This window comes from Hetaerina americana, unplaced genomic scaffold (genome assembly GCF_022747635.1).
Source record: "Hetaerina americana unplaced genomic scaffold, ioHetAmer1.1.p SCAF_7, whole genome shotgun sequence".
Classification (NCBI taxonomy): domain Eukaryota; kingdom Metazoa; phylum Arthropoda; class Insecta; order Odonata; family Calopterygidae; genus Hetaerina; species Hetaerina americana.
This window is the reverse complement of record NW_027287316.1, coordinates 5,397,405-5,425,042: the sequence shown is the minus strand read 5'-3', so window position 1 is coordinate 5,425,042 and position 27,638 is coordinate 5,397,405. Positions and strand designations below refer to the sequence as shown.

The window sequence follows — 27,638 nt, the reverse complement described above, 5'->3', positions numbered from 1 at the left end:
GAATGTGTTAAATAATTGTATGGAATTCACCCTATCGATAGCACAAAAACCATAAATTATTAAAGAAAAAATCATAAGTTACAGCAATTTAAACAATAGCCTATGCAAGAGCCGATATATCGGCCCGCTGCACTTTTCACCAGGGATACAAAAGCCGATATATCGGCCCGCCGCACTGAGAGGGTAAATCAGAAATATGGCGTGTCAAGAAACTTCTTCTCTGCATTTAAGCTAACCATTTTCCTCAAATTTTGAAATTAAATGCCTTAACTATATGCATAGGTGCATATAAACTGAATAAGTTGGCCAAATGTTAAAAGATTCAAGCTGAACAAAACAAGCATCTTTCTCTGGGTTGGGAGGCAAGAGGGAGGATGAGTGCAGTAGGGACTTCTGGCCTAATGCATACCTTAAAGATTAATTAAAAAAACGTGAGTGATAATCTTTCAAGAACTATCGTTGCGTTATTTTCTTTATTGATTAGTAAACATTAGCGGACCGTCGTGCCCTTAGAAAAGCTTCAATAACACGACCTATTTTCCCCAGAGAAATTCTTTCAGGTAAAATTCACATGAAGAACCATAAAAGTGACAAAGGATACCGCAGGATGATGGTTCACTTTACCTTACTTTAACCTTTAGCCTGAAAATGAAATATAGTCAATATTTTCTCGTGCAAGTAATCAAAGCATTTTACTCTCTTCTCCGCCGCATCCGTTCATCAACAATTTTACTTACTGCCCCTTACTGAAGTGTTAAAGTGCAAAATGAAGCAGCTACCATTTTCTGCCATCTCATATGGCAGCAAAAGTGGACACCAGCAGTCGATTCCATTTCAAGAGCTGCTTAAACTTTGCAAAGGGGGGAATGGATGATTCCTGTGCTGACTTCCTCTTCCATTTCCTCCCTCCTGGTCGGGCCGCTAATTTGATCAGTTGTTCTAAAATCTTCCAGCTATTCTGACATCTTTTCTCGCCACTGGTTCCTAAATAATGGAATGAAAATATATTAGGATTGTGGCAAGTGGTCTTTTAATTTAAGCTATCACAAAAAATGGCTACAATAATGTCTGGTGAATTTTCAATTTCCTTCCACTGATTTATGAAATGTAAATGACCATGACTACTGCAATCACAATTGAAATAAGTATTGGTCATTACAGAGGGGATAGAGATGTGTAGAGCAGTGAGACAGGGCCCACTCCTACTTTATTCAACATCTATAGAGAGAAAATGAATAGCTGCATCCTAGCAGGGAATAATGGGATTAATATTGAGGGTCAGAGAATAAGCAGGATAACATTTGCTGAGGATATGGTGTTACTCACGGATGATATGCAGGCATTGCAGAGAATCAGATGATGATGGTTAACAGCATCACAAGGAAATAATTAAAAAAAAGAATTTATATGAAATAAATAACTTTGTAATTTCACATACAGTTTCATATTCACAATATAATTTTCATATATACTATATTTTGAACATGATCTAGGTTTCTTTTATAGTATTTTGAAAGTGCTTGATTGTAAGGTCTAATTATTCCACTACCGCCAATGCAATATTGTTTCTCTTTTTTCATGCCAAAAATCCATGTGGAAGAGAAGTGGGCTAGTGAGAAAACATTTAGCGGTTCCAGTCCATGGCATACCTCCTGATAAATAGGTAACAGACGTGATAACAAAATAAATGCTCTTATAATGCTAAAAATATTCTAATCCCAACTCTTCTGACAAATGCATTTACCCTTGTGGCAACATTAAATTACTGAATACTCCTGCTGTTATATTCACACGCGTTTTTTGGAATGAATAAAAATAAGTATCTGTGAGAATAACGTGCTTTAATAAATGGATTGTGATAAAGGGAATAATTACATCGTGTGCCAAGTACTTTGTTAGGCAAGGGTAGAAGTCACCCAATACTGAGCCCAGTGTCAGCCAAAGCTCACGCATCAGGTTAGGTTGCATGTAGGAAGGAGAATGGTGTGGAGCAGGCGGTTGGTTCCTCATGAAAGGAAGGGGATTGATGAAGTAGATCCAAATATTAGGGAGAAGGAAGAAGATGAGGGGCAGATGGTGATGTTTCTAGCACTGGAGGTTCAGGTTCCACATGGAGCAATTGGAAACAGATTAATGGGTGGAAAATGACTGGTATGTATGGCAGAATGAGTTAGATACCCTGATGGTCAAAGGAAAGAATAGGTCAGGGAAGTGTTAACAAAATGCTTCAAACAAAGCCAAAGGCTGTTGTAAAATGTCTCCACTGCAGCTTTCTACAAGTTTTGAGCCTGAAAGAAATGCCAAAATGCTGAATAGAAATGCAGAAAAAATTTACTAAATAGTCTAGAAAACTATTTCTAGAGAAAATATAATAAACCCTGAAAATTTCTAAAATTTTTACATACCCAAGGGGACTATTAGGCAATAATACCTGAGGAGGTAAATAGTGAAAGGTGTTCACTGAGCAATGCCTGGAACCCCTTTGCTGACTGACAAACTAAAGCTTGGTCATCAGCGAACCTAGCTGATTTTACAAATTCACCGCCCACCTTCATTCCTACCTCCAATTCTTCCCATGCCTCTTTAATCATTTCCTCTGCATACAGGTTGAACAGCAACGGTGATAAAGGGCAACCCTGCCTTATACCTCTTCCTAACACTGCCCATCCGGACTCCCCGTTCCCCACCCTCACCTGAGCAGTCTGAGACATGTACAGGTTGCGGATTAGCCTCCTTTCCCTCCAATCTATTTCTATTTTCTGCAGAATACTCATTAGTTTTTCCCAATTCACTCTATCAAACGCTTTTTCGAAATCTACGAAACAGGCAAATACCTCCTGGTTGTGTTCTATATTCCTCTCGATTAATGATCTCATTACTGCAATGGCATCAAGTGTACCTCTCCCCTTGCTAAACCCAAAATGATCACCCCCTAAGTAATCATATAACCCTACTCTCTATCCTTATGTTGATGATCCTGAGAACAACTTAGCTGCATGGAAAATCAAACTTATTGTCCAGAATATGGAAAGCGGTGTTTTAAAGAGTGCGTGTGATCAATTCAGGACAAGATTGGAGGTGGTCATTGCAGCTGAAGGGGGCAATTACATTGAGTAATGTTACTCTTGATGGATACATGTAAGAGCACCACTTCCTATAAGTAAAATAATTTTCATTTTTATTTTTTTAAATAATTTTGCTTTCAAACAAAAGTTTCATTTTTCCAGATTTAAGGGCGTTTCCTGTGTATGTATTTACTTAATTATTTATTCATTTCCTTTATTCGTTTTTTAATGAATTCTAAAGTACATGCAAACAGTCCGTGGAATCGTCTTGCAATGATAAAATGAGGACGTGAAACGAGTTAGGTAGTTGGAGCAGAATGAAATGAGAGACCGATTGACGAGATAGTGAAAAATGGATTCCAGAGTAGTAAACATCTTTTGTGGGTTCTGATCGCAGTAGTCACTACTAAGGGGGAGGTTGACGTATTTTCGTGTTCGTATATTCGTTGTCATAAATCATAAACATGCATATACCCATTTCTTGAGAAGTTCCCGAGTATCATTTTGTCAGCTCATTGATCCGCTAATCACCATTGGCCAATATAATTTATAGTTATGAAACTGATAATTTTCCACGCAAGAAGCATTCTTTTACTAATAAAACTCCGACCCCTAGAGGTGTTGCCGCTGTGAGACTCAAACCCATTCAAAATGATGTGATTAATCAATATCTCTACATAATCTACATAAAGTAGGCCTTCGTAAAATGCAATAATATCATGAGGAATATTGCCAAGCATGGATATCAATGAACCGATATATGGATAAAAACCTTCATAAATGTGAACACTGAAAAACATGGGCATATTAAAGCACCAATGCAGTATTACGGTAAACGAAATCTCGCATATACTTCTAAAACCAAACAAGAATTTTGCTATTTATTAAAGTAGTTATCGGATTTGATTTATTGACACAATATTTGAAACAGAAAGGTTGCATTAACAAAAATACTGAATAATAGCGATATTCTGCACAAATGTTGACATTTGAATTCTTATCCAATTGATAAGGTTACCATCTATCGGCAGGCTAACGAACAAATATTTCGTTTATCACGTGTTGTTTTTGCGGTATGGTTAACGTTCAAACTGCCGACAATAAATTTAAAGTGAAGTTAATAGTTCTTATTAGAAAGGAATGGCGTTGAACTGGCAGGCAGTGCATTTGGCTCCGCCACCAAATAGATGCCATGTTACCAGCTGCCGTGGTAATTATCTTTTGGAAACATTTCATTTATGTCAGAGTCACGACCATGCGAACATCTACTGTTTAAGCTTTGTTTTCTCTTAGATGTGCTTTCTTTGAAAAAGGTTTGCTCGAGTTTTCTGAAAATATTGATGGATCAAAAGTTGTTGCATGTGGAAGCAGCACTTTTATCGAGAATAATTTACAGAATGAAAACGAAGTTTCGTCATGATAAAGGATTAAAATCAATGGAAAAAGTATACAAATTTGTTGCGATTTCACCGTAATACTGCCTTTTGTAGCCTTCAATTATGTGTAAGTTTTTTCTTAGTATAGGTTAACAGATGCCTTCTGCAATATTTAAGGCTGAATTTGGCCTCTGTGTATGGCAACTTCTCATTTTGTATAAAACCCTCAATTGAAGCTGGAATGACTTCGGAACAAACACGCATGATGGTTGCTCCTTCGAGGCAAATGTTAGAGTTTCTTATTTTAAGGACCCTTGGATTTGTAAAACTACTCTGTAAAGCAGCTCAATATTGTGAAGATGCAGCAATCTATCTCAAGGATAGAATGAATTTAGGTCATTCTTGGAATTACGCACTGGTGGCGATTTCCATAATTTCCAGAATATGGTGAAGTAATACGTGCCTTACGTGTTATTATCATGCATTTAAGTTTACCACCATCCATTATGTGGTGGGCTTTCTGCACGACAATTGATTTCTTGACATTTCGTCTAGGTGTCTTACCAAGTATTTAGTACTCTCTGCATGTGAACATTACAAAAATATAGTTCCTTTTTTGGACAAGCTAGAGTATATTGGCCAACTCTGGAATGGATTTGAAACGAGATATCCTGTCGACGTTGATAGTTGGCTGAATGTTTGGTGGATCACTGGGAAATCACAGCAAAACACGTGAGGAATACTCATTTGTAATTGCGCTACCTAATTTCAATTTTAATTAACTAAAATGCTTTTTATTCTTAATTTCAGGAAAAAAAGGCAGCTGGATGCAAAATCGACATATTTAGATAAAATTTTCCGTGACATAAGTGGTGAAGGTGATTCCGTGGAAATACCTGGAAAAGTAGCATTGAACCAGTTCAATAATGTGAACACTGATGCAGATCTTGGGGGTAATATCGTAAATGACTGTTATCCTAGCATTTAGAGTAATGATAACCGTATAATTTATCAAATTATATATCAGTCTTGGAAGTAATGCAATAATCAGTCAATGGTTAGGCATTGTTGGTAATTTTACGAGGGGGCAAAGGGGAAAAAGAATTTTTGGATTAATAATTGCAAATGTGGTTTATGTACATATCTTAAGATATTGAACGCCGGCTGCTTGCCTCTCCACGCCGTGGCCAACAGTAAAATCTAGTCCCATCTAGAACCTTAATTCGTTGTTCATTTTTAATCATTTTAATGAAAATATTTAGTGAATGGCTGACAATGTAGTGAATTCCATATACACTCTTTTTTAAAAGTAATTGTGTTTTTATCGCGACTACTATTGTAGACTGCTACTTATGAAAGCTCTGACATTTCTTTGGTTGTCGACCATTGAAATAAGTTCTGGTTGGCCACTGACTTAGCATTGCTAAATTTCGTGGCTTATCTGGCACTCCTCACAGCATGAAACAGTTCTTTATTATCACACATATTCTTCTGTCCTTCATTTCTTCCGTGCCTATGGTTTCCCTACCCTTTCCTCATTTGCCTCTCTCTCTTCTATCACAGTCTTCAGTGTCCACTTCACCTTTTCCATCCTTTTCTACACCCACATTTCAGAAGCCTCCAATCTATGCCTGTCATCTTGCCTCAGTGATTGTTTTTACACCATACAAAACAATGCTTCACATTAAAAATTTAGAATAGCCTTTTTTCTCTATCCTTACTCGATATTCATGTCATCAACTCCCACTTCCTTATCAAAGCTTCTGTGCCCAATGCAATTCTCCTTCCAACGCCCTTTGACTACTACTACTACTTTGACCTTGGTCCTAAACCCTGCTGCAATTGGTGAACTGTTTTAACATTATCTGAAATTTTTTCCAATTGAATAAAGCATGCAGGCAATCAAAATGCACTAAGAAAGCATTAAATTTCGGTGAAGCCATGGAAACAGAATTGTTGTACACAATAATACTTTTCTTTGTTTATTGCGTGTTTGTATGGAAAAATCCATTTGGGTGAAAGTGGCTAAAGCTCAAGAGTATTAATTAACTCTACTTCCTGACCCTTGAATAAGTAACAATGTGTTATCAAATCCCCCAGCCCCATTCCCTCCAGGAAATTCAGCGCCTAGGTTTCACTCTAAGGAACTATGAGCGTCCTCTTAATTTCACTGTCTCATTATTCAATTACTCTGTGACACCACAATGAGCAGGGGTCTTGTGACCGTATGGTATAGTTGAAAATTGAAGCTATTAATTAATATGAGAATAAACTGCATACTCTCAATTATTTACTTTTCATTATAGTGGTTAATTGAAATATAAATGTGAAGAATGATTGTGATCCATTATTGATTCTATGTTATGCAGATTGAGTTTGGGCGATTGGGCAAAGTGTCAGCTATGTAAGACGTTTATTTGTCATTCAGATTATTATCTCTATTTTTTCTTAATTGGTAAATAGTTGTGTATGTAATGGTGAACTCCATGGGACGTAAATGTCACCAAATTCAAGTTAACACGATTGAACTTCAGTTGATGGATTAACTATGAATCGGCTGTTGAGTGGAGGTGACCGACAGCTGAGGTCATTTGAGGGGATAGACCGGAAAGGATGAAGGGTAGAGAGAAACCCGGCATCGGCATTAGCCTACTCTGTAAACGAAAAGCACCAAGGGATCCACAGCTTAACTTCCCATCCGAAGGATGGCATACTCACTCAAAGTGCTCTCCACAAAGTACCTCAAGTAGGGTTTGTGATACCATTGAAGCATATCTGCCGTCTTCAGAATTCGAACGTCTTTGGGTGAGAAGCCAGTATTCTAGCCATCGCGCCATCCCAATCCACCTACTCTTACCTCATGGCCTCACTAATCATTTTTCTCTAGACATTCAGCGTTTTGTCAAGCAAAGTTCTGGATTCAGATTTGTGGGATTCTTAAAAGAGAACAGGGATTGGTAAAAAAAACCATCAGTGGTGACGCACTCCATGCATAAAATGTTAATAAAAAAGAAATTCATTTGGCTTCAGCCTTTCAAATGGATGATTCCTCCCACCCCTTCAATTAATGATGTACTGTGCAGAAGACTTAACAAACCTCGCTCTTTAAGGTTCCAGTCCTTGAAACCACAGAGTTTTAGATGTGACAATCTTTTTTCAAGTGCCACCCCACTGAATTGGGTATTCATGAATGTGGTTTTTTGCAGCCTGTTATGGTAATTGTAGCAGACAAAATCTCCAAACCATTGTTAAAGTTGAGCGGGCAATATCAAGAAATAAAAACTAATGAGCCGGTAGGAAACATACCAGCCCCTTTGGCTTACAATGGAAAGGTACAGGGTATATGGGTGACATATACTGGGAAGTTCTTACTTAGGCATCAATTTGTAGAGCTTATCATGCATTTTTGATAAATAAATATTCTTAAAGTTAGCTAAAAATGATGCTCATGCAGGTTTTGACACTTAATGTCATTGTCTGGGTGATATTTCTTCTGTACACCCTCCACCATTTTTTGGGTGCTGAATTTTCCTAAGAAAACGTGGCAAAGGGAATGTCTGTAACCTAATGTATTATCTCCAGCAGAGACTTGACAAAAGAGGGCTTATGAGAGATGGAAGCCCTACCTTTGCCACTCAAATTAACTTTCGGGTTACAGTACTAACCTGATGTGGGTATCATGCATGCCAAATTTTACCTAACCTAATCCACCTCAACCCTCATTTCAGAGCCTGTGAAGCGGAATGCACCAAAGCATCAGCCCATTAGAAATCCAAAAAAATCAATGGATGCTAAAAGTGAGCGTCGTTGTAAAAAGCCAGAGGAAAAGAATCCTTTTGGAAGAGTCACGTCTTCCAAAGATCTTCTGAAATTCTTGAAAAGGGAAGAGAAAATGAGATCGGAGAATGGAAACTCTGCGATCACAAAGAACATGGACAAATTTCAATTCAATCTTTTGGCAAAAAAGATCCGTAAATTCATAAAGAAATTAAATGAGCTGGAGGACCAAGAGGGCAGTAATGAGTTTGATGTGGCCTTAAAGAAATTTAAGAAAATTCTGTGCTCATATATTCAGTAACCTGCAGCTAAGTTTTATGCAATAAAATATTTATTTTTTGATATTTTAACGAATGTATTTGAAATTATTTACTCCTTGAATTTCTTGTGCATTTTTAAGGGTGAGGAATATTGTAGGAATGATTAGATTTTTTGGAATTTCCCCTTGGCTATTAGTTTTTACAACCCTGCCAGTTGTTTCCTCAAATAATCCCCCATTAATGGCACCATTGACTGCATCACTGCCACATTATTTTTGAAGAGTACGTAAATGCCGAAGAACTGCAGTATTTAGGACTCTTGGTGAACATATTTCAAGAAAATCAGCAGGTTAGTCATTTATTAATGCTTTTGCATGGTTCATGTTCTTAAACGTATGTCCTATGATATATTATTTTGGCATTGATAATGTGATTGTTTTGGCACTGAACAGTTGCATCAGCAGCTATTGGCGATTTGTATTTGCTGAGTGGAGGGTTAAGCGTATACAAAAATAAAAGGGATGATTAACCAAAAATGTTTACTTAGCACACTCTGATTGATATATCCCACCAACTGTACTGTCTTAAGAAAGTTGGATGGATTCGCTATTGGTATTGCTGGTATGTCCCTCAATCATTGTAGTTAGATAGAATTATTGATGTAAATCATTTACAATATCAATGGTTTTCCAATGATGGCTACTTTTTAAGAAATTTCACCGTGCAAAAGTCACTCATACTCGCCAAGAATCGAACCTGAATCCCTTGATGTCCACTTCAACACCGTGGACTCTGGCACAATGCACACGAATATAATTATTTGTGACATTTAATGGATGGTAATTTATTCGTGACATCTTATTTCTATAAAGCCTGTAAAATATAAGTCTGCAATAGGATGCCTAGATGGCTCAATTGGCTGAAAGCGCTCTGAAAACAAGGGAGTCAGGTTCGAATCAGGGTCAAGACAAATGAGGGAAGGGGAAAATGCTCATTATGCACGCACTTACACCACACACACAAGTGTGAGTACGACATTGGGGTCGGTCTGGTCTCGAAGTCACTCGAGGGTGAATAAAAACGGGTTCCTGGATGTATCGGAATGTGACCGGAGTCATTCCCGGCGACCCATACCAAGTAAAAAACTACCCTCTTTACATCCAAGCCTAATCCCCCGCGGAACTGCCTTCAGGCATTACTTCACAGGGGGTGCAGTAGCTATTGCTAGCTCTTTCATCTGTTTATCGGCATCCTTACTCCCCCCTCCCTGCCATGATGTTGGCGGCAAGATTAGGGGTTCGGGGTGCTTATCTTCCTTCTGGTTTTTCCTCTTATACTCTTCTTTCTGCTAATCTTGTCTCTCTTATAGTATTTCTTCATTCTTCTATGTTCATTCGTCTTTCTCTTCTGCTCTTCGATTCGTAGGTCCTTAAGAACTTTCCCGTCCTTTCTTCCATTCCAATATATTTTAATTCATCCCCCGGCCTCCCCATCCACCACATAGCCAACTACATTTGGGACGCTGCACCGCTGGGAATCCGAGTGGCCCCCGGGGCTAGCTCGAGGGATATAGCACTTCCGGAGTGGTTGTCGTAGGAGTATCTATGGGAGTCCAACGACAGCTAAGGTCATTTGCGCCATAGTTGTCCATTTCAGGATAGAATCTTTGGTGCAAGGACCCCCCAAACCCTGCCTGCAATTGTGTACGCACCTTCCACGCTTTAAGGGTGCAGCTGTGTGGTCTGTTCCAGGAGAACCTAGGACCAGAGGCATAGGTGGACCAAGCAGTTACTCTAAACCATATTCCTCATCATTCGTAAAGGAATTTAAACTGTATATTGCTCCTTTTCGTGTCATATGCATAAATTCTGTTATTCTTCACTGAACGTGTGATATTCTATTTTGTTTATTCCTGTTTGTGTACTTCCGCAAAGTATATTCAACTTTCAGGTCCCTTTTATTTCAACATTTTTTCCTTTGAATGTTAAATTTCATTGTGGTAAAAATCAGTCTAATTCACATCAGAATTATCGTGGAATATCATGCAAAAAAAATTGCAGTCTCTTTGGGTCTAATTATAATTTAATATAACTGGTGTCTTCCTGTACTCCCAAATAATTTTCATCTCAAGGTGGTCACTTGTTTTGAGGATTCCCATTCCCTATATTTTCCCAAAGAATAAGCATTTTGACCAATTTTCTCTTAGCATATTTGAATGCGATGCCTTTGTGGTTTATTACTCATCACCTTTCTTGCCACTCCTATCCATTTACCCACTGAAGTTTTGAAGAATCTGAGCAATTCCATTCTTCATCACATTCCCGTGCTTTCTTTCAGGATACTGTTCAAAAAATTCCCCTTAACTGTGTCTACTTCTTCCTTTCACTGTTTACCAATAGATTTGGATTTAAAATACATTTATTTCAACTTCTTTCCCTGCAAATAATATTCCACCACTGACTTTGTGAGCTGCCGTAGGAAATGCAATATTTGAAGCAAGATTAATATTTTGTAAGTTGACACCGCTGAAAGGGAGTTCCATCTTCCTTCCTGTTTAAATGCCAATTGTAAATTTGCATCAAAATACTCAGATGTTGGAGTTTTGCTGATAGAGAAACCAAAAAGCCCAAAAAGCTTTAAAGCCCCAAAATTTCAGAGTTTAATAGGACGCCTCGGTAGCTTAAGTGGCTAAAGCACTCGACCGGATATTGAGGGATCTGGGTTCGAATCCCAGTCAAGGCGAATGATTTTTACACTCTGTAATTGTTGCATTGAAATGCACATTAGCGGATGACTCCGTTAAAAGTTACTGTTGCGGCATCTCCCGCAGTTTCTTTGGAATTATTCAAAAGAATGGTTGAGAAGACATGGGGATAGGTACATGTTTAAACATAGGAGTTATTGCAACAAATGCTACCAGCCAACAAGACAATCTAGAAATTTATTTCAAAGTTTTGTTTTAACAGAGTACAAGAAATGAACATGCTCATTAGATTGTAAATCTCCATTTACAAGAGAGTGAAACGTGAGAATGTGTAATTTGAGTATAAATTGATTGTGAGATGAGCTGAAAATGCAATAACAAAGTACAACAACAAGGCCTCACAACAGTTAGCAAGTCTCTTATTAGGACTAAAGCTTTAACTACAATTTTGCAAGTGATGGAAATTATTTAAATGCAAAGGTATCATTGACGCATAGAACAAGTGAAGTACAAAGGAAAGGATTAGCAAACCAACTACTGACTCAGTAGCACAGCTTTTGTGTCCATTAATATCCCAAAACAGAGGGTCACTCATTTAATCTACAAATGAAATAAATGTTCACAAGCACATTTAAGTGGGTTCAATTAATTAAGTTAGACCAAAATTATAGTTAAAAATAACCTTCAAACTCCTGAGTTGACAATTTACCACAACAATCTACGTAACATACACCTGTTTTGGGAGAAAATTTTAGCAATCGTATGTTTTGAACATCGGCTATCATGCATGGCAATATTTTATTTAACACTGGAGAAACAAAATTGAGTAAAAGCTTTATGAATGATGAATATCCTTAACATTAGATAAAGTTACATAGAAATCTACCGTACCTTTGGGCAAAAGTGTTGTTTAAAGTTTTTAATAAGAAACATCGATTGAAATTGATACATTATCTTGTCATACAAAATAAAATACATCACACTCTGATCACTCCTATAGTCCAATTATGATAAAGAGTTTAAAAATAAAGTTTCCCAATAAGATTTTTACTATCTAGTCACAACATATAATACTGAAAATTAATTTGAGTACGAATGATACTCTTAGCAACCATTTACTCAACAACTCTACTGTGACAGCACACACTTTTAGTGCATAAATATTTAGTGTGAATATCAATTCTTATTACAAACATTGTGCCAGCAAGTTTACAGACAAATTGCAACATGTTTTACTTTACAGCACCAGCAATATGTTCTCACACTAGATTTCTGCAGAAATGGTCAACAATTCAAAAACATTTAAAAAAAAAATGGCATAACCTTAATATTCTTGATGGCCACACGCGGCCAATCCCCAACACTTCATTTATGTTATCACAGATCCTTGCTGTGCATTTTCAGCATTGTTCTCCTATATTAAGTATCTGCTAATGGCAATGAGATCTCTTACTTTTTCATAAATAATTATTAAAAATAATATTTTATGCAAACAGTTGACAGTAAAAAGGCATTCCTTCCCAAGGATGTTAGTTTTCCTATTTCATTGCAATGGAAATGAGAAACAAAGCTAATGCAAAAATCATCAATAGAAGCTTTGTGATAGGATAGAAGGATCACTGTCATTTGGAACAAGATGGCACCCATTACAGCCAAATTACCTCCAATGCACCACTCTCTCTCTTCCTCTCTCCACCTCTCTCATTCTCTCTTCCTACTCCAACGGGCACCACTAGGAATGGACAAGAGAGGAAAGTACATAAAAGGGAGGAATGCCCTTATCTGCTGAGGATCAATCCACACGAGTCTTGCCCCTGGGTTTCCTTAACTGTCATACAAAGTCCATGTCTGGCTTCACCCTCCTCTGCCTCTGGTCAAAGTGACGCTCAAAGAATTTCTTCAACTCGGAGAATATGAATACAGTTGACGTCAAAGACACAAGGAACAACATATCTAAAAAGGAAAACAAATCAACTCAAAACAATGTAAGTGTGCCTGAAACAATAAGTGATAATCCTCAAAAACATTTTTACGGCAACTATTACCGTGCATTGCACTGCCAACTGTTGTTTCATGAGCCGTTCATTACAATAATTTCACACAAAAAACACATTGTGCCTATTTTCTCACTCGTACAAGCAGTTATGAGGGGGGAACGTGAATTATCCCGACTGTCAGTCATGTTAGTCAGTCTGTGTGATATGTCTGTCAATTGCTGTCAGACATCACTCAGCTGACCCGTGTATATTCGTAAACGGGAAGCAAAGATTTCTAAGTCACAAAGGAAGTCCAATAGAAAGGGATACACAAATACGTACTTGAGCGGCTCTTAATTCTCACTTGGAGTAGCAGTTTGGTTTCATGGCCTTCAAGAATATTTTAGCTGTTTCTTTCATGTCAATACCATATAGGGACTTGATAACAGAAATATCACGGTATCTTAAGTCAGGGGGTTGAAGCACTTAAAGGTTTTGAGAAGGCATTCACCCTAAGTCAGATTTTAAGGAAACTGTCAAGGGTAGTAAGTAATACACCAAAACTATTGATCTGGGCTGCCATGGAAATATATCAACTTTATTCAAGTATACTTGGTGAAAAAAATTACTAACGCTCATGATAAACTTGGTCGGTTGCAAGTTTTTCCGATGCTGATGATGAACGTACAATATGGGGGCCAGTCGAGCGTCCAGAACGCGGATTCCCCTCGGCATGTGAAATGGGAGCTGATTATTGTTAAAAGGTTTTTCAAATCATTCCAGCATGAAGAGAGATTTCATGAGGCTCGTATGACAAGGTGACCTTTATAGACATTTTCTTTAAGCCATGCTTATCAAATTTATGAGGACCAAAATTTTTAATCATTTGACTCTTTCAAAAGTCATTTCAATCAGAATGGTTAAAGCCTGTGAGGAATTAAACAATAACTTTGTCCTTCTGCATTACAACCAATCCGTGCCAGCCACTTGGAATTTCCTTTTTTAGACAGCTAATGGCACAATTGTCTCAACGACTGTTGGTGTATATATCATCTTCTCAAAAGGTGAATTTCCTGAGAGCTAAAAATTGGTAACATTGTTTTAAATTTCAAATGACCACAGTTAGTCCATAGTATGGAATAGACTAACTTCAGATAGACTTGATCACAAGTAAGGTAATGAACACTAGCCTTATGCTTAAATTTGAATATTACAATTATTTCAAATATGCCAAACAAAAAAATATGGCCCTGCTTGCTCAAGCAAACAGCAGGAGGCCTAGGCCTGCCTCTCCTACTGGAACCTAGCTACTTTACCATGTAAATGCAACTACCCATTGCACTCATGACATCAAAGTTCATTGCGTTAAGATATTTAATTTTGTTAGTTCCCAAGATAACATGTAGTAAGAAGTACAAAAAGTGAAGAGTCAGGAGTGATGTTGTGGAATCGAGACATAATAAAAACTTTGTTGCAATTTTTTTCTGATGATGATACAGTGTATCGCAACCATGGTCGAAATAAAGTTTTAATTGTGGAAAATTGCAACGAAGTTTTAATTAGAAAGAAGTAAGTCACTTCTGGCGCACCAAAAATGCATCGATGGAATTTGAGCAGAGTATCAATTACATTCACCTAGAAATGTTAATAAATCAATCCCGCACTTCCTGTTCAATCCATTACTGTACATATATTTAATATTAGACATGTCCCATAAAAAAATACATATTTCTCTAAATTTGACATAAAGATCCTACATTCGCTAAGCTTGCTGAACTTACCACCGGCAGTAAGGGCCTCTGTTTGGAATACTTTTTGTAGGGGAGGGAAATAAATAACCAGAAGTTGCCCAACAACTGACAGAGTCACGGCTACCAAGAACATCTTGTTGCTGAATAACCCAATAGTGAAGATGGATTTCGTCTGGAAAAAATTATTTTACTCCATTAATTTCTTGCCAAAAAGTTTTAGAAATATTAAAACCTAATAACTACATATTTTTGCTCCAAAACGGGCAATATTCTGTGCTTAAAATATTGAGGAAGCTACTAATGGCATGAAATAAATACATTTACAGATGGCCACAAAACTTCAAATTGAAAATGCTAGATTCACCTGAGATCTGCAACTGAGAGCATTAAACATGTCAAAGAACACAAAACAGGTGAAGGTCATGGTAGTATCCCTTGGAGTTATAGTGTTGTCTTCCATCTGAAAATACAATAATTCACTGGTTGGTGATTTAAAGAAATTCTCAATCATAATACTTTTAATTCATAAGAAAACATCCACAGTTTTCAACCACTTTAGTCTTTTTCTTTCAAAAATATTTTTCCTTGAGATACTTTCAAGATGTCTATGTATGTGCTCACATACATAGACACGCGAGACACAAACAGGAAAAGAAAAATTAAACTTTTTTGAAGAAAAGACTTGAGTCATCACTCAATAAACAAACAGTATTTTTTCAAACAAAAAACTTTCTTATACTATAACTAGTTTCAACATCATCAGGCATAATATCTCATACACGGCCTGGAAACACATATACTCTTACTAGGAGCAGTATGATAAAGTATTATGTGTGAAAAAATACTAAGATTTTTGATTCTGTCATCATGAATTTTCAGAAAATGGAGCCTCAAGTCATCAAATTTACAAATCATATTTGATGAACATAGAGGACCATGCACACAGCACCTGATTTCTGAATGCAACAAGACACACTGGGTCATTTCTTTAAAACAATCACTGTGAGCAAGCAGAGATCAGGACACCCATGGGTCAGAAGCCACTGCAAGTCAAAGGATATGCACAGCAATGGCAAGAAATAATGGAATATTAACTGCTGAACACACCATCATCACGAATATTTTACCCTCAGATAATTTTTGAAAGCAGCAAGAATCATGTAAGACTTCTAATGAAAAATAAAATGCTCCCCATATTAAAAAAATCACATCACCACAATGATTGGAGACTGAAAGGAAACATAATCTTTCGATATTGAAGCAGTTTTTGCTCTTCAAGAGAAAAATTTGCAATGAAAACATTACATTAATTTTGGAAAATTACATCTATTCTTCATGCTTGAATTTCATGTTTCCAAACAAAGGCGTCAGTACACTAAAATTTACATGACATTAAGGCTCCACCAAACTGCCAACTACTACTATGCAATTTTCAGGAAAATCCAGAGATTAACAGTGCAAGGAAAATTAATATTTAGCACTAGACTGTGGATGAGATATTTGAAAAGAAGATATTTTGAAACTTCTACACGATATGGCATTTAGCGGACATGCATATTGGCTCCTGTCAAACAAACTTTATCATAAAAAGAGAATAAAAACGAGCACAGGACGAAATATCCCCGACAAGAGTTTGACTGCAACATTAGAATAAAAAATATCCTCCGCATTTCATTTTTGTTGTAACATTCTCAAGAATCAACAACATGGGAAGCCAATGCACTAGACAGCATATTAACTGCTCCCCATAAAGCCCACCATGAAAGCCTCACCTAGAGATATTACATCGCAATATGCTATTGTATTGAGCGTGAATGCTGCATCTTAATACATACATACCACACTTGAATGGCCTTTATACCCAGTAGAAAACTAAAGCTTCTCACCATAAGCCCATGCCAGACAGCCTGAAATAGAATCCACGAGTAAAACTACTTGGCTAAATTAAGAAATGAAACTTACCTCTCTTTTGAACACCCAGAGTGTTCCTCCAATAATGATAAGTGCTGATAAAATAACATTACAAATCAAGGAGCGTGTTATCATTGGTTCCTTAACATTCCTCGGCTTCTGCTTGACAACATCCTTGTCCACCGGCTCGACACCCAAGCTAAAATGACAAAGATATTATTTGGTGAATCAGACCGACAAATTTCAAAGTCATAAACCAAGTCTTATTGCTGCAGCAGTAATTTTTATTTTTTGCAATTTTTATTCTTGGAAAATACAAAATTTGTTTCTTTCATTTGCATCATTATCCGGCTAAATAAATAACCTTCAAGTACTTTTAAATTGGTGAAAATAGAAATTCAAACTAAGCCTTAACACAAGCCTTAATACATTTCGCTGGACACACAGAGGGAAGGGATTTGTTCAACCACATTTAATGGTGGTGATTAGAACATATTACCATATTTTCCCATCGCCAACGCGTGCCTGTCATCTGTACAAAAATGTTCAGATGATCAAAAACATGACAGTGCGCATTATGAAATGAAATTTGAAAAAAAACCAAGCCTAGACGTATTTTTACACATACTATATATAATTTTTACGAGCAGGTATATAAGTATATATACAGATGCGCGGCATCTATTATACTCGTTCATGATAACTATGAAGCTCTGGACGTGCGGTGTCCATACAAATTCATGATAACTACAAAGTTCTGGGCGCACGTTACACATGAGGTGTGCGTTATTGATGGGAAAATACAGTACTTGGTGAATTAATTACTATAAAAAAGAAACATGAAAGAGTGAAGGGCTGCAAAAAATTTGATGACCTAACCAATCTCATAACCACTACTAATTTAGTCGTTCAGCACTGCATCTTAATGACTTATAGAACCAAAGACTAGATTGCTGACTCTGTTACACCTATACCCTGGAGGGAGGCAAATTGCAGGAAAGGCGTGATTTTGAAGTAGCCGTCAGCGTCAAAAATTGTAAAAAGAGCACATTAGCAATGCACATTGAACACAGCCTACTTGTCAGATGAATATGAGGGGCAGTCAAATGAAAATCTAACAGACAAACACACTAGACCAGTCCGCGCACCAACTGGGACATAATAACCCAACAACTGCGCACACCTTTGAGTTGCCACTACTATGCAGTTCTCCAACCACAGCAACGTCAGTATCCATACATAACAGTGCTGCCACCTTTTGAACGGACTGTGCGTAGTGATGGGTGTTCAGTTTTCATTTCACTGCCCCTAGTATTTTCAAGCTAAAGTCTTCATTCTTCAGCAAACAGCGAAGCTTGTACCATATTTTTGTATGGTGATGCAATCATAAGAAACATACAATTTACGGCAATGGCTCCAAATTCCATTGGTAATAAAAGCACCACTTTTTGTCATTAAGCATGAAAGTAAAATTTCGTTCATGGGAATTAGTGTTGAGATAGTTACTTATGCCATACAGCGTTATTTCTTCATATTAGCCATTTACTCTCAAATTCAAAATAACAGCTTGTCAGCTTATCTCGTGTAATCACCATTTGGCAGACGAGAATAATTAAATAATTTTGAAGTTCATCTCTGGAAAAAGTTACTTGAAAGCATTTCAGAATACTTCTCAGTCAATGATTTCAATTTTATTTCACTCTTCCAATGTGCATTGATGGTGGTAAACAAAGTGAATATTGATTAAACATTAGAATTAGAGATTTGAAAAACTTGAAACGCTAATATATATATTTACAAATTAATATGCAGGTAACAGGCTCATTGAATCACAAAAATTGGCCAATACAAAGAAAAAAATTAAGCTGAGATACTGTCAATGGCAATGAGTAAAGGGACTTCATCCTCCTGACTGAATTTGACGATGGAGTAAAGAACAAACACGCTACTGCGTATCAACAACATATCCTCAAAACTAATTACATCCAGAAGATAAGAATCAAACAATTATACAATTTAATACTCAGCATGTAAAGGAAAGGAGAAATACTGTTGCACTTAAAAATCTAAACATCTCTAACAAAAAAGTAAAAGGTAGAAAATACATACAGATTGAGAAAAATCAGTCCAGTGACCCATTCAACAAAGACTGTGTGTCGCAGAGAGGAGAAACAACCATAAAACGGAGAAGAAAGCTGAAGAGTATTTAAATACACACCAATTTGGATTTAGAAGCAGTAGAGGGACGAGGTAAACTATTTTCGTCCTCAGACTTGTGGAGATGAGGATACCGAAAGAGCAACACACTCAAATTGCATTCAGTGATCTGGAGGAAACTTTTGACAACTTGGGATTGGAATATGATGCACTCTTAAGGAAATCACGACACAATGACAGTGTGATGCACAATCAAACATGGAGAGAGCCAAAAGAAGAGAGGGCATTTGCAGGGTGCAGCCAGACAAAATTAAATTTGATATTCCAGCCAATTTATACATATAGAGGTCACCATTGGCGCCTAAATGAGCTTGACATAAGTACTGAGCAGTAATAGACTTAAAATGGTTGCAATAGTGAGAACAATAGCAGAGCATAACCGAAGAGCCATGATTATTGAAAGCGTACACACTGATCTCTTGATGGCAGAAATTATTTGGTTCTTCACATTCCTGACATCAACATCATATGACGTGTCGCTACGCATAACGAGATAGGGAAGTCTGCCAATGGTTTTGCAACACCGGCAAGGAAACCTTAATTGAAGGAGCAAGCTGTCAGAGGTGATGTCATGCCAACACATGTCTTTAAAAAAGGGGAAAATATCAACAAAGAAGTTTATTTGCGTGTTCTGACACATGTAGTGAAGCCCTGGATGGAAACTGTGTCATCTGAAAAGTCATACGTTTTCCAGCGGGACCTGCCCATGCAAAAGGCCCATTTGGTCCAAAATTGGATGTCGGGCAGCATGGACGTAGTCCAAAGAATTCTGGCCTCCTCAGAGCCCAGATTTAAATTCATTGGACTATCATGTGTGGAGGCCGTCATTCAGGCAAGTGGGGGATGCATTGAATACATTTGCTTTTCATGATCACACAAACATTTAAGTAGAAAAAATGTTGTCAACACTTAAACTTTTTTAATAAAAAAATGTTTGGAATAATTGTATGAATCCAGCTTTTTGTGCCACACCCAGTTGAGATTGACATTATATGATGTTGTCGCAAAGTATAATGAGTTAGAAAAGTCCGGCAAAGTCGGATTAAGCAGATGATGAAAATAAAATGAATAAACAGTTATGTATTTCGAAAAGTGGATAAAGAGAGAAGCCTTGGTACGAAACTTACACTTCTGAGAAACAATGAAGCATTGAGATGTTTACCTAACTGAAGACAATCATTGAAATAAACAAAAGAGAAGTGTTAAGGAAGGCCTAGGATGAACTACCAGAAGAAATTTCTACAAAATTTGGGTATTTTACAAAGTAAAAACCAAGTGCCCGGACTGAGATTTGAACTTCAATCCCTCATTGACTGGCCAAGTGCTTTAACTGATTAAGCTACAGAGGCATCTCACATGGTCAACCTCCTGTGGAAATCCAGTGCATGAGAGGAACGAAGACAGGAATATCGAAGGCCACAAACAACACTGGAGGGACAGTCAAAAGGGGAAGGAAACTATGGATTACAGATGAGATAATAAAGGAGAGAGACAAGTGAATGGAATGGAAGAATGTAAACGGAGTTGGGTGAAGGATGCAGAGACATGACAATAATAACCAGGCAGGAAACCAAAGCAGAAGTGGAAGGCTCACTGCGAGGATATGGAAAATTTACTTTAAAAGGGTGACATGAAGTTGCTCTACACGAAGGTGAAAGCACTATCAGTAAATAGGAAAGGGAAATCCATGGTCATTACCAAAGATTTGACAGGAAAATTATGCATCCACCAAAGAGAAATTCAAGAGAGATGGAGAGAATACATAGAGCATCTACATAGTTGATATGGCTACTAAGATAGCAAATTTAGACATAGAAAGACGAAATGACATTGATTAGGAGAGCTTGTGCTCAGGAATGCTTGATTACAAAATAGGAAGGTCATTAAGGGATGTGAAATCATGCTAGGCTGTGAGGACAGATGAAATCCCAATGGAATTACTTAGGGGTTTGGAAAAAGTGACATGAGTTTTTATGGTTAAATTCATAAAATAACATTTTAGATAATGACACAGTAACATATTTAACATAATAATATACAATCATGAGGGAGAAACTCAGCCAGAAGGCATTACTTTGATCAGTAACAGTCTCCATCTAAAAAGGGGAAAGGGTCATCAACAAATGTATGGAGGAGGAGAACAAATGATTACTTAAGGGGTAATCAGTTTCGGTCCATAAGGGTAGAGGTCCAAGTGATACCACAGTTTTAAATATGTCACTGATAGAAAGAATTATAGCATACACAAACCATTATTTGCTTGCTTTGTTCTTTTGAAATCGCTTCTATAGGGTAAACTGGGTAGAATTGATTAACTTACTACTAAGGATAGGAGTAGAGTTTTTGGATGAAAAATCCAAAGATACCTCTAAATCCAGGCGATATATCTGTACCCACTTCATGTCTTACACAGTACACATACATTAAATTAATGGAGAGTCAAGATGAACAGGGTTAGGGAGAGGAGTAGAAGACAGGACTGTTCATTATCACTGATGCTTTTTAAATTACACACAGAATAAATGGTAAAATATACCTGGGAAGAGCAGAAGATGGGAATGAAAGTTTGTGGGGAATTAGTAAAATCAGATTTGCAAATGATCAAACTTTGGCTAATCAGTCTGCAAAAAGATTAGTTATTGTTGACCACACAAAATTAACGTCATAGATATGGGATGAGAATCAATATAAATAAAACAAAGGTTAAGCAGTTTTACAGGAAAAGGAAAGTCAAGCTAAACATTAAAATAGGAGGGCAAAAATTAGAGCAGGTAGAACAGTTTACCTGTCTCGGAATTATTATGAACCAAAATGGTCAAAGTAGTAGGGACGTAAGGAGAAGAATTGCACACAGCAAAGAAGCTTTTGCAAGGAGAATGCAATGAATGACAGGGATGTTGAGTAAGAATATTAAAAAAGATTACCAACATTTTTCCTATGGAGCATAGTTATGTACTGTATGGAAACATGGTCACTGAAGCATGAGGATGGATGTAGATTGGAGGCTTTTGAAATGTGGGTGTGGAGAAGAATGGAGAAGGTGAAATGGACAGAGAAGAAAACAAACGAAGAAGTACTTGGTATGGTGGGCAAAGAGAGGGGATGGTTGGGAGAAATCATGAGGAGAAAGGGCGTAAGTATGGATGAAGGGCGTATTGCTTGGCTACGGGATGCTGAAGACTATGATAGAGAGGAGAACATAATGCAAGCAAGAATTGGATAGCCTGGAGGATAAATTTTCAAATCTAGATAAACTTGCACTTCAAATTCCAAAATCTGCACCATGTTGTCACATGGAATGAACAGATGAAGAAAGTATGCAGGGTTCAAGGGTTTCTTTGCAGTGCAAGGTGTCCAGTTGTATGATGTTAGCCAGGGCTTAGAAATTTAGCATGTTCGGCCCATGTCCGTCCCAAAACTCAACATGAATCGTGGAATAACGCATGAAAATAATAATAATAATTAACTGGTTTAAAAGTAAAAGGTCATTTACATATTCTGAGATGAAAAACTGGTAACTTCACATGGTCAATTGTTTTGTTTTTCCAAATTATACAGTGGCCTTGGGCAAATAAAAACTTAAGATATGCTGACATAATAACAACAGCTGATAGCTGTAGCTGTAATAACAATAGCTGATATGACATAATAACAACTATTTCTTGATCATTAAACTTTACAGTAACTAGAACGTCCAAAGACCATATTTGATGAATAATTACCTCTGGGCGGGAGGTCCATCCATAATAATATTTATCCACAAGATCTGCATTGCATTTAGTGGATTTGGAATGCCAATGAGTGTTGCCAAGGCGATCAGTGACAGTGCAGCAATACTGGTACTCAGCTGAAACCTCACAAAATTACGAATGTTGTAGAATATCCCTTTCCCTTCCTCAATGGCAGAACTGTGAAAAGATAAAAGGTATTTTACAGAAAATCTGTGGTGCCCCTACAAGATGTTCAACTCAGAATCAAACCTCTTTCCTCATAATCCTCCTCCTCCAATTTTAAAAAAATGTCCAAGTTCAAAATCAATAAACCCTCAACCTAAATCTTCACAGAATAATCAGAATTCTGCTGTGTAGGCAACCAAAGATAATGGTCTCTTTTGTAGTTACGTGAACAATGTTTAATAAACCTTCACATATCCAAAAATCAATTAATTAAAATGTTTGCCAGGAAACACCAAAACTACATTGGCAATTAAGGTCATACGATAAAAAAAGCAATTCTGCAGGCCATAAGAAAATCACCATATTGCAATGCATAATCGATTCATTTTTGGCGAGGAAAAAAAGGGAAATCAAGAATGTACAGTACCTATGTTTTGCAATGCAACAATTAGCAGATGACTCTGTCAAAAAGTTACTGTCGCAGCTTCTCCCGCAGTTTCTTGAAACCTATGTTTTATTGTATCATAACATTTAATCTGTCATGGAGATATACTCGTACGGTCTGCAATAGTTCATTGTTACTCAGGACTAACGAGAGTTTGTTTTAATAATCATTTAAAAGACGAGGAATAACAAAAGCGCTATTCTGTATGTTGTAACTATATTAGTAATTACTTATGTTGAGGAGAAATTTTACATAAAAAATATCAGGCATACTCTGGACGAAGATCTATCTCCATGATGCATGCATATAACTCCACAACTTTTGAACCACTCATCTGAATTCAAAGATGAAGTTTGGTGGAAGGCACTAACACTTCACAACACATTCACTTCAGTTTATCAAAGCAGAGAAAACGGACAAAAGGGTTTCTCTCCAAAAACCTCTTTTTGTTCACTATCTACCTTGAAACAATTTATCATGAATTTAAAAATGTTGGAAACTACATTTAATTCGTTTGCTTTCCTTCACATGGCAACAATACTATAGAAAGACACAAAACTAATCACTACACAGCCATTTTCATAAAATACGAGGGTCATCCGGAAAGTAGTACCCGTTCGTGAAATAAAGACACAAAAGTAAATATTAACAAACATAAAAAATTTTATTTGAAAGAGGATACTTTAAACTACTTCTCAACATAATCTCCAAGCAAATTAAGGCATTTGTCATAACGTGTGACAAGTTTCTGTATTCCTGCTGCATAGTCCTTCGCCGCCAGCTCATTGAGATACGCGAGGGACCCATCTTGCACAAATTTTTGCATAATGCAGATGGTGTTTAACAATTTCATGAACAATTGTTCGAGAAACATTGGGAAAATGCTCACAGATGTCATCAATTGTGACGCGCCGATCGTTCCTCACGAATTCGTCAACTGAGCTCACCAGTTGGTCTGTAATGACAGACGGTCTCCCCGAACGCTCATCGTCGTGTGTGTTCCCCCTCCCCATGTTGAAGTTGCGACACCACCGCCGAACAGACGACTCGTCCATTACATTGTCTCCATACACCTCCTTTAATTGGCGATGAATATCACATGGGCGAACGTTTCTTGCATTGAGGAATTTAATCACTGCCCTCACTTCACAACTGGCGGCGTTCTCAATTTTTTTAAACATTGTAAACAATCACAGAAACAACACAGGCAATGCTAGCGTCACGCAACTTGGCTCAGAGAAGGCAGACAAGCCACTGAAGCTATCTGACCTCGTCCAGCGGCTACTCGCGTCGTCAGCACTTCATGCGGCACGAACGGGTACTACTTTCCGGATGACCCTCATATATGACACAAAATCACCAATCAGTAGATATTTCTAACCTCTGTACAATCATCTTTCAGTTTTGAGACAAAAAAATCTTGAGAATATACGCAAAACTTTGTACTGTGACACTTCTCATAAACTGTGTGTACTTCCAATTACATTAATGAAGTACACATTTTAGACAATACATTACTAATTGGGCTCATCATTGATAAAATGCTGCTCCACCTTGTCATGCCAGGCTACTTAAGGTAATAATTTCTTTTAAATAGCAGAGCTTTTAATTAAATGAAGAATACAATGTATCTTTCCACTACACATTGTATTCTTCATTTAATTAAAATGAATTTCCACATGGTTGAGCCGGGAACAATTGAAGCAGAGCTTTTGTTTACTAAGGCAAATGCCAATATCTTGAAAACCATCCTTTTACCAGAGTTGACATTTTTAGGAACCGGGACCAAAATGGGAACGAGAGCTAGTAACATACTAGAACCAGAACCGACTCAGTTCAGTTGTACAGGCTATTTTCTCAATTTTCAGGGCTTTCTTCATGTTTGTAAGTACTGGAAAAATATCATCATAGCAAGAATGTGCACAATGGGGGGGAAGTAAGATTCTCTGAAGTCGCTCCGAGAATATACAATAAACTTAACCAAAATGAAAGAGAAGAATGGCTGTCATCCTAAACCTTCTTTGCCACATGGAAGAGTTTTAATTAAGTGACACACATGCACCTTAAATGACCAATATTTCCAGAGCTGCCATTAAAGACAATCCTCAAATTCTCCAGTTTCACACAATGTAAGTATTCCTCCAAAATAAATTTAGACCTAATAATGATCCTTGGTACACTTTATTTAGCTATTAACAATGCCCTTTCTGGCACAACTAAGCCAATAAAAATCCAAGCTATAAAAGCAAAATATCAATTGTATGTAGAATGAAATTATTTACCATGATTGTTGGAAAAATTCCACATCTGCCCTAACTAACTTCCAAGTTGATCATCAACATTTATGAGAGTACTATGTACAAACCAACTTTTTATTGTGAATATTAACATTGGAAAATCAAGCATAACAGCTACAAATTGGGATATTCAAGGATATTGAAATATTTAGTACACTAATTCTACCACGACACATTTACAAAAATACAGCCAAAAAACATACATAAATGTAGACAAACCCAAAAATTATACTTCCGAAAGCACAAACGTTTGTCAACTTACATGATTGTCTGGAAGTCATCATCCACCAGAATCATATCTGCTGCTTCCTTGCACACATCTGTTCCATTCCTACCCATCGCTATTCCTATGTCTGCTTTCTTAAGGGCTACGCCATCATTCACACCATCACCAGTCATGCCTACTATAATACCATTCTGTTGAAGTGCCTGTGAACATTCAGGATAGGACATTGAACAACCAAAGGTGCAACCAACATGCAGCTCAGCTACATTCACTCCACACCCATTTCTCACCCATCGAAATAGCTCCAAGTTACTTTATGCATTGGAATAACAAACACGATTTTTAGTAGCAGTTTACACTTGGCATTATTATTTACGTACGACTAGGTGCAAATATTTAAGCCAGTAAATCAACTTAAACAACCAGAGCAATAAAATGCCTGGCACAAAACTTCTATGAGGCCTAGTAGGTAATTGGAACAATTAGAACATCCATGCAATGAGGTTCAACAATTGATTTCAACAATTATGGAGGGGTTAAATGCTTTATTTGATTACCTAAAAACTTCATGTTGGGAAGCAATAGCACTGATGTAGGGAGAAATACTCACAGGCTTACACATCTTAACTAAAAGAATATTTACGTAAAAACTAACACCCTTTACTTTGTTTTAGAAGTGTTAGAGAGGGCAGAACTTTTGGGGAGATAAGGTGCAGGCTCGATGAAAGTCAAAGAAATCAAGAGTGGTATGGACAGTGCAAGCTGATTCAGAATTTAACACCTGTCCATTAAATCTTGATTTTTACAGCAATTACCGTTTATTTGGTTCAATGAACTTTGGAATGTCAATGGGAAAAAAGCTTGGATCACTCGTCTCCAAACCTTGACCAATAACTTTAAAAGATAGCAACTTTTAATGATCAAAAGGGCATTAAAAATGCTATAGACCTTGTCAAAGGCAAACGTTACACTTATGGCACCTAATATGAAAACTGAATATGATTGTGCGTTAATTTAACATTACTTACAGAAAATGGTTCAATTCTAAAACCACTCCTTATTTAATCAATGGGTCTAATTAAAATTCATTTTTAAACTTCCAAAAACCTTTACATTTAAGCTTTTACAAATATTCATTTTGAACACCAACAGGAAACTTATTGGATTATTTACATCACTTGTTTGGTGGTAATCTTTTGCTCTCTTGAGTTAGTAAATACTTTACTTAAGTTTATTTCCTAGCATGATATTTTACAATGCGATGTTTTACAAAATGCAGAATCAGCCACTACAGGAGAGGCAGAGGCTTCGAACAGAATATTACCAAATAAATAGTGGACTTTTTATTACCAATATTATTACTGCAGTCAATCATTGGGCACATTTATGACATCAAAATGTCAACTCAGGACTTCTTGATGGTTGATAAATTTATTAGGCACCCTACTGACACAGCCTTTGGGCTTCCCTCACTTAGCTATTACCATTCCAGGAGTAGGTGTGTTGATGAAACAGAATGGCCATCAAAGGGAGTCCATTATATTTCCCAGCTCTTCACACGACTATGACTAAACCAGTGTACATACCCCGATAGCCCATTACCTTTACTATACACAACTTGTGCCTGGGGGTTACCCTGTAGAAAACGCTAACTCTGGTGATAATTTGCTCCAGCTGCTGCTCATTCAAAGACTCTATCTCCTCACCAGACAAGACTTGCATGTGCACAGTGTCCAG

General features: G+C 37.1%; 2 protein-coding genes across 6 annotated transcripts in view; one reads left to right on the top strand and one right to left on the bottom strand.

The window, feature by feature from the left end:
- The first annotated feature begins 4,129 nt into the window (after positions 1–4,129).
- LOC139696454 (nucleolus and neural progenitor protein) lies at positions 4,130–8,682 on the top strand. Of its 4 annotated transcripts, none has more exons than XM_071595227.1 (6): positions 4,130–4,275; positions 4,379–4,510; positions 4,590–4,888; positions 4,997–5,173; positions 5,252–5,394; positions 8,170–8,682. In XM_071595227.1, the coding sequence occupies exons 1-6, from the start codon at positions 4,258–4,260 to the stop codon at positions 8,517–8,519; spliced, it is 1,119 nt and encodes a 372-aa protein (XP_071451328.1). In that variant the 5' UTR covers positions 4,130–4,257; the 3' UTR covers positions 8,520–8,682. The 4 variants fall into 4 exon arrangements, with proteins under 4 accessions (XP_071451328.1, XP_071451327.1, XP_071451329.1 ...); XM_071595226.1 differs by having other exon boundaries at positions 4,359–4,510; XM_071595228.1 differs by having other exon boundaries at positions 4,359–4,568; positions 4,678–4,888.
- Positions 8,683–11,400: 2,718 nt separating this feature from the next.
- Positions 11,401–27,638, bottom strand: part of SPoCk (secretory pathway calcium atpase) — a 49,177-nt gene continuing 32,939 nt past the window's right edge. For both annotated transcript variants that reach the window (XM_071594825.1, XM_071594824.1), the window contains exons 15-21: positions 27,504–27,638; positions 25,938–26,104; positions 22,760–22,945; positions 16,872–17,019; positions 15,274–15,369; positions 14,940–15,081; positions 11,401–13,135 (exon numbers count right to left, since the gene is read on the bottom strand). The exon at positions 27,504–27,638 is cut by the window's right edge and continues 14 nt beyond it. In XM_071594825.1, coding sequence (XP_071450926.1) covers positions 13,014–13,135; positions 14,940–15,081; positions 15,274–15,369; positions 16,872–17,019; positions 22,760–22,945; positions 25,938–26,104; positions 27,504–27,638 — 996 coding nt within the window. In that variant the 3' untranslated portion in view covers positions 11,401–13,013. The remainder of the gene's footprint in view (positions 13,136–14,939; positions 15,082–15,273; positions 15,370–16,871; positions 17,020–22,759; positions 22,946–25,937; positions 26,105–27,503) is intronic.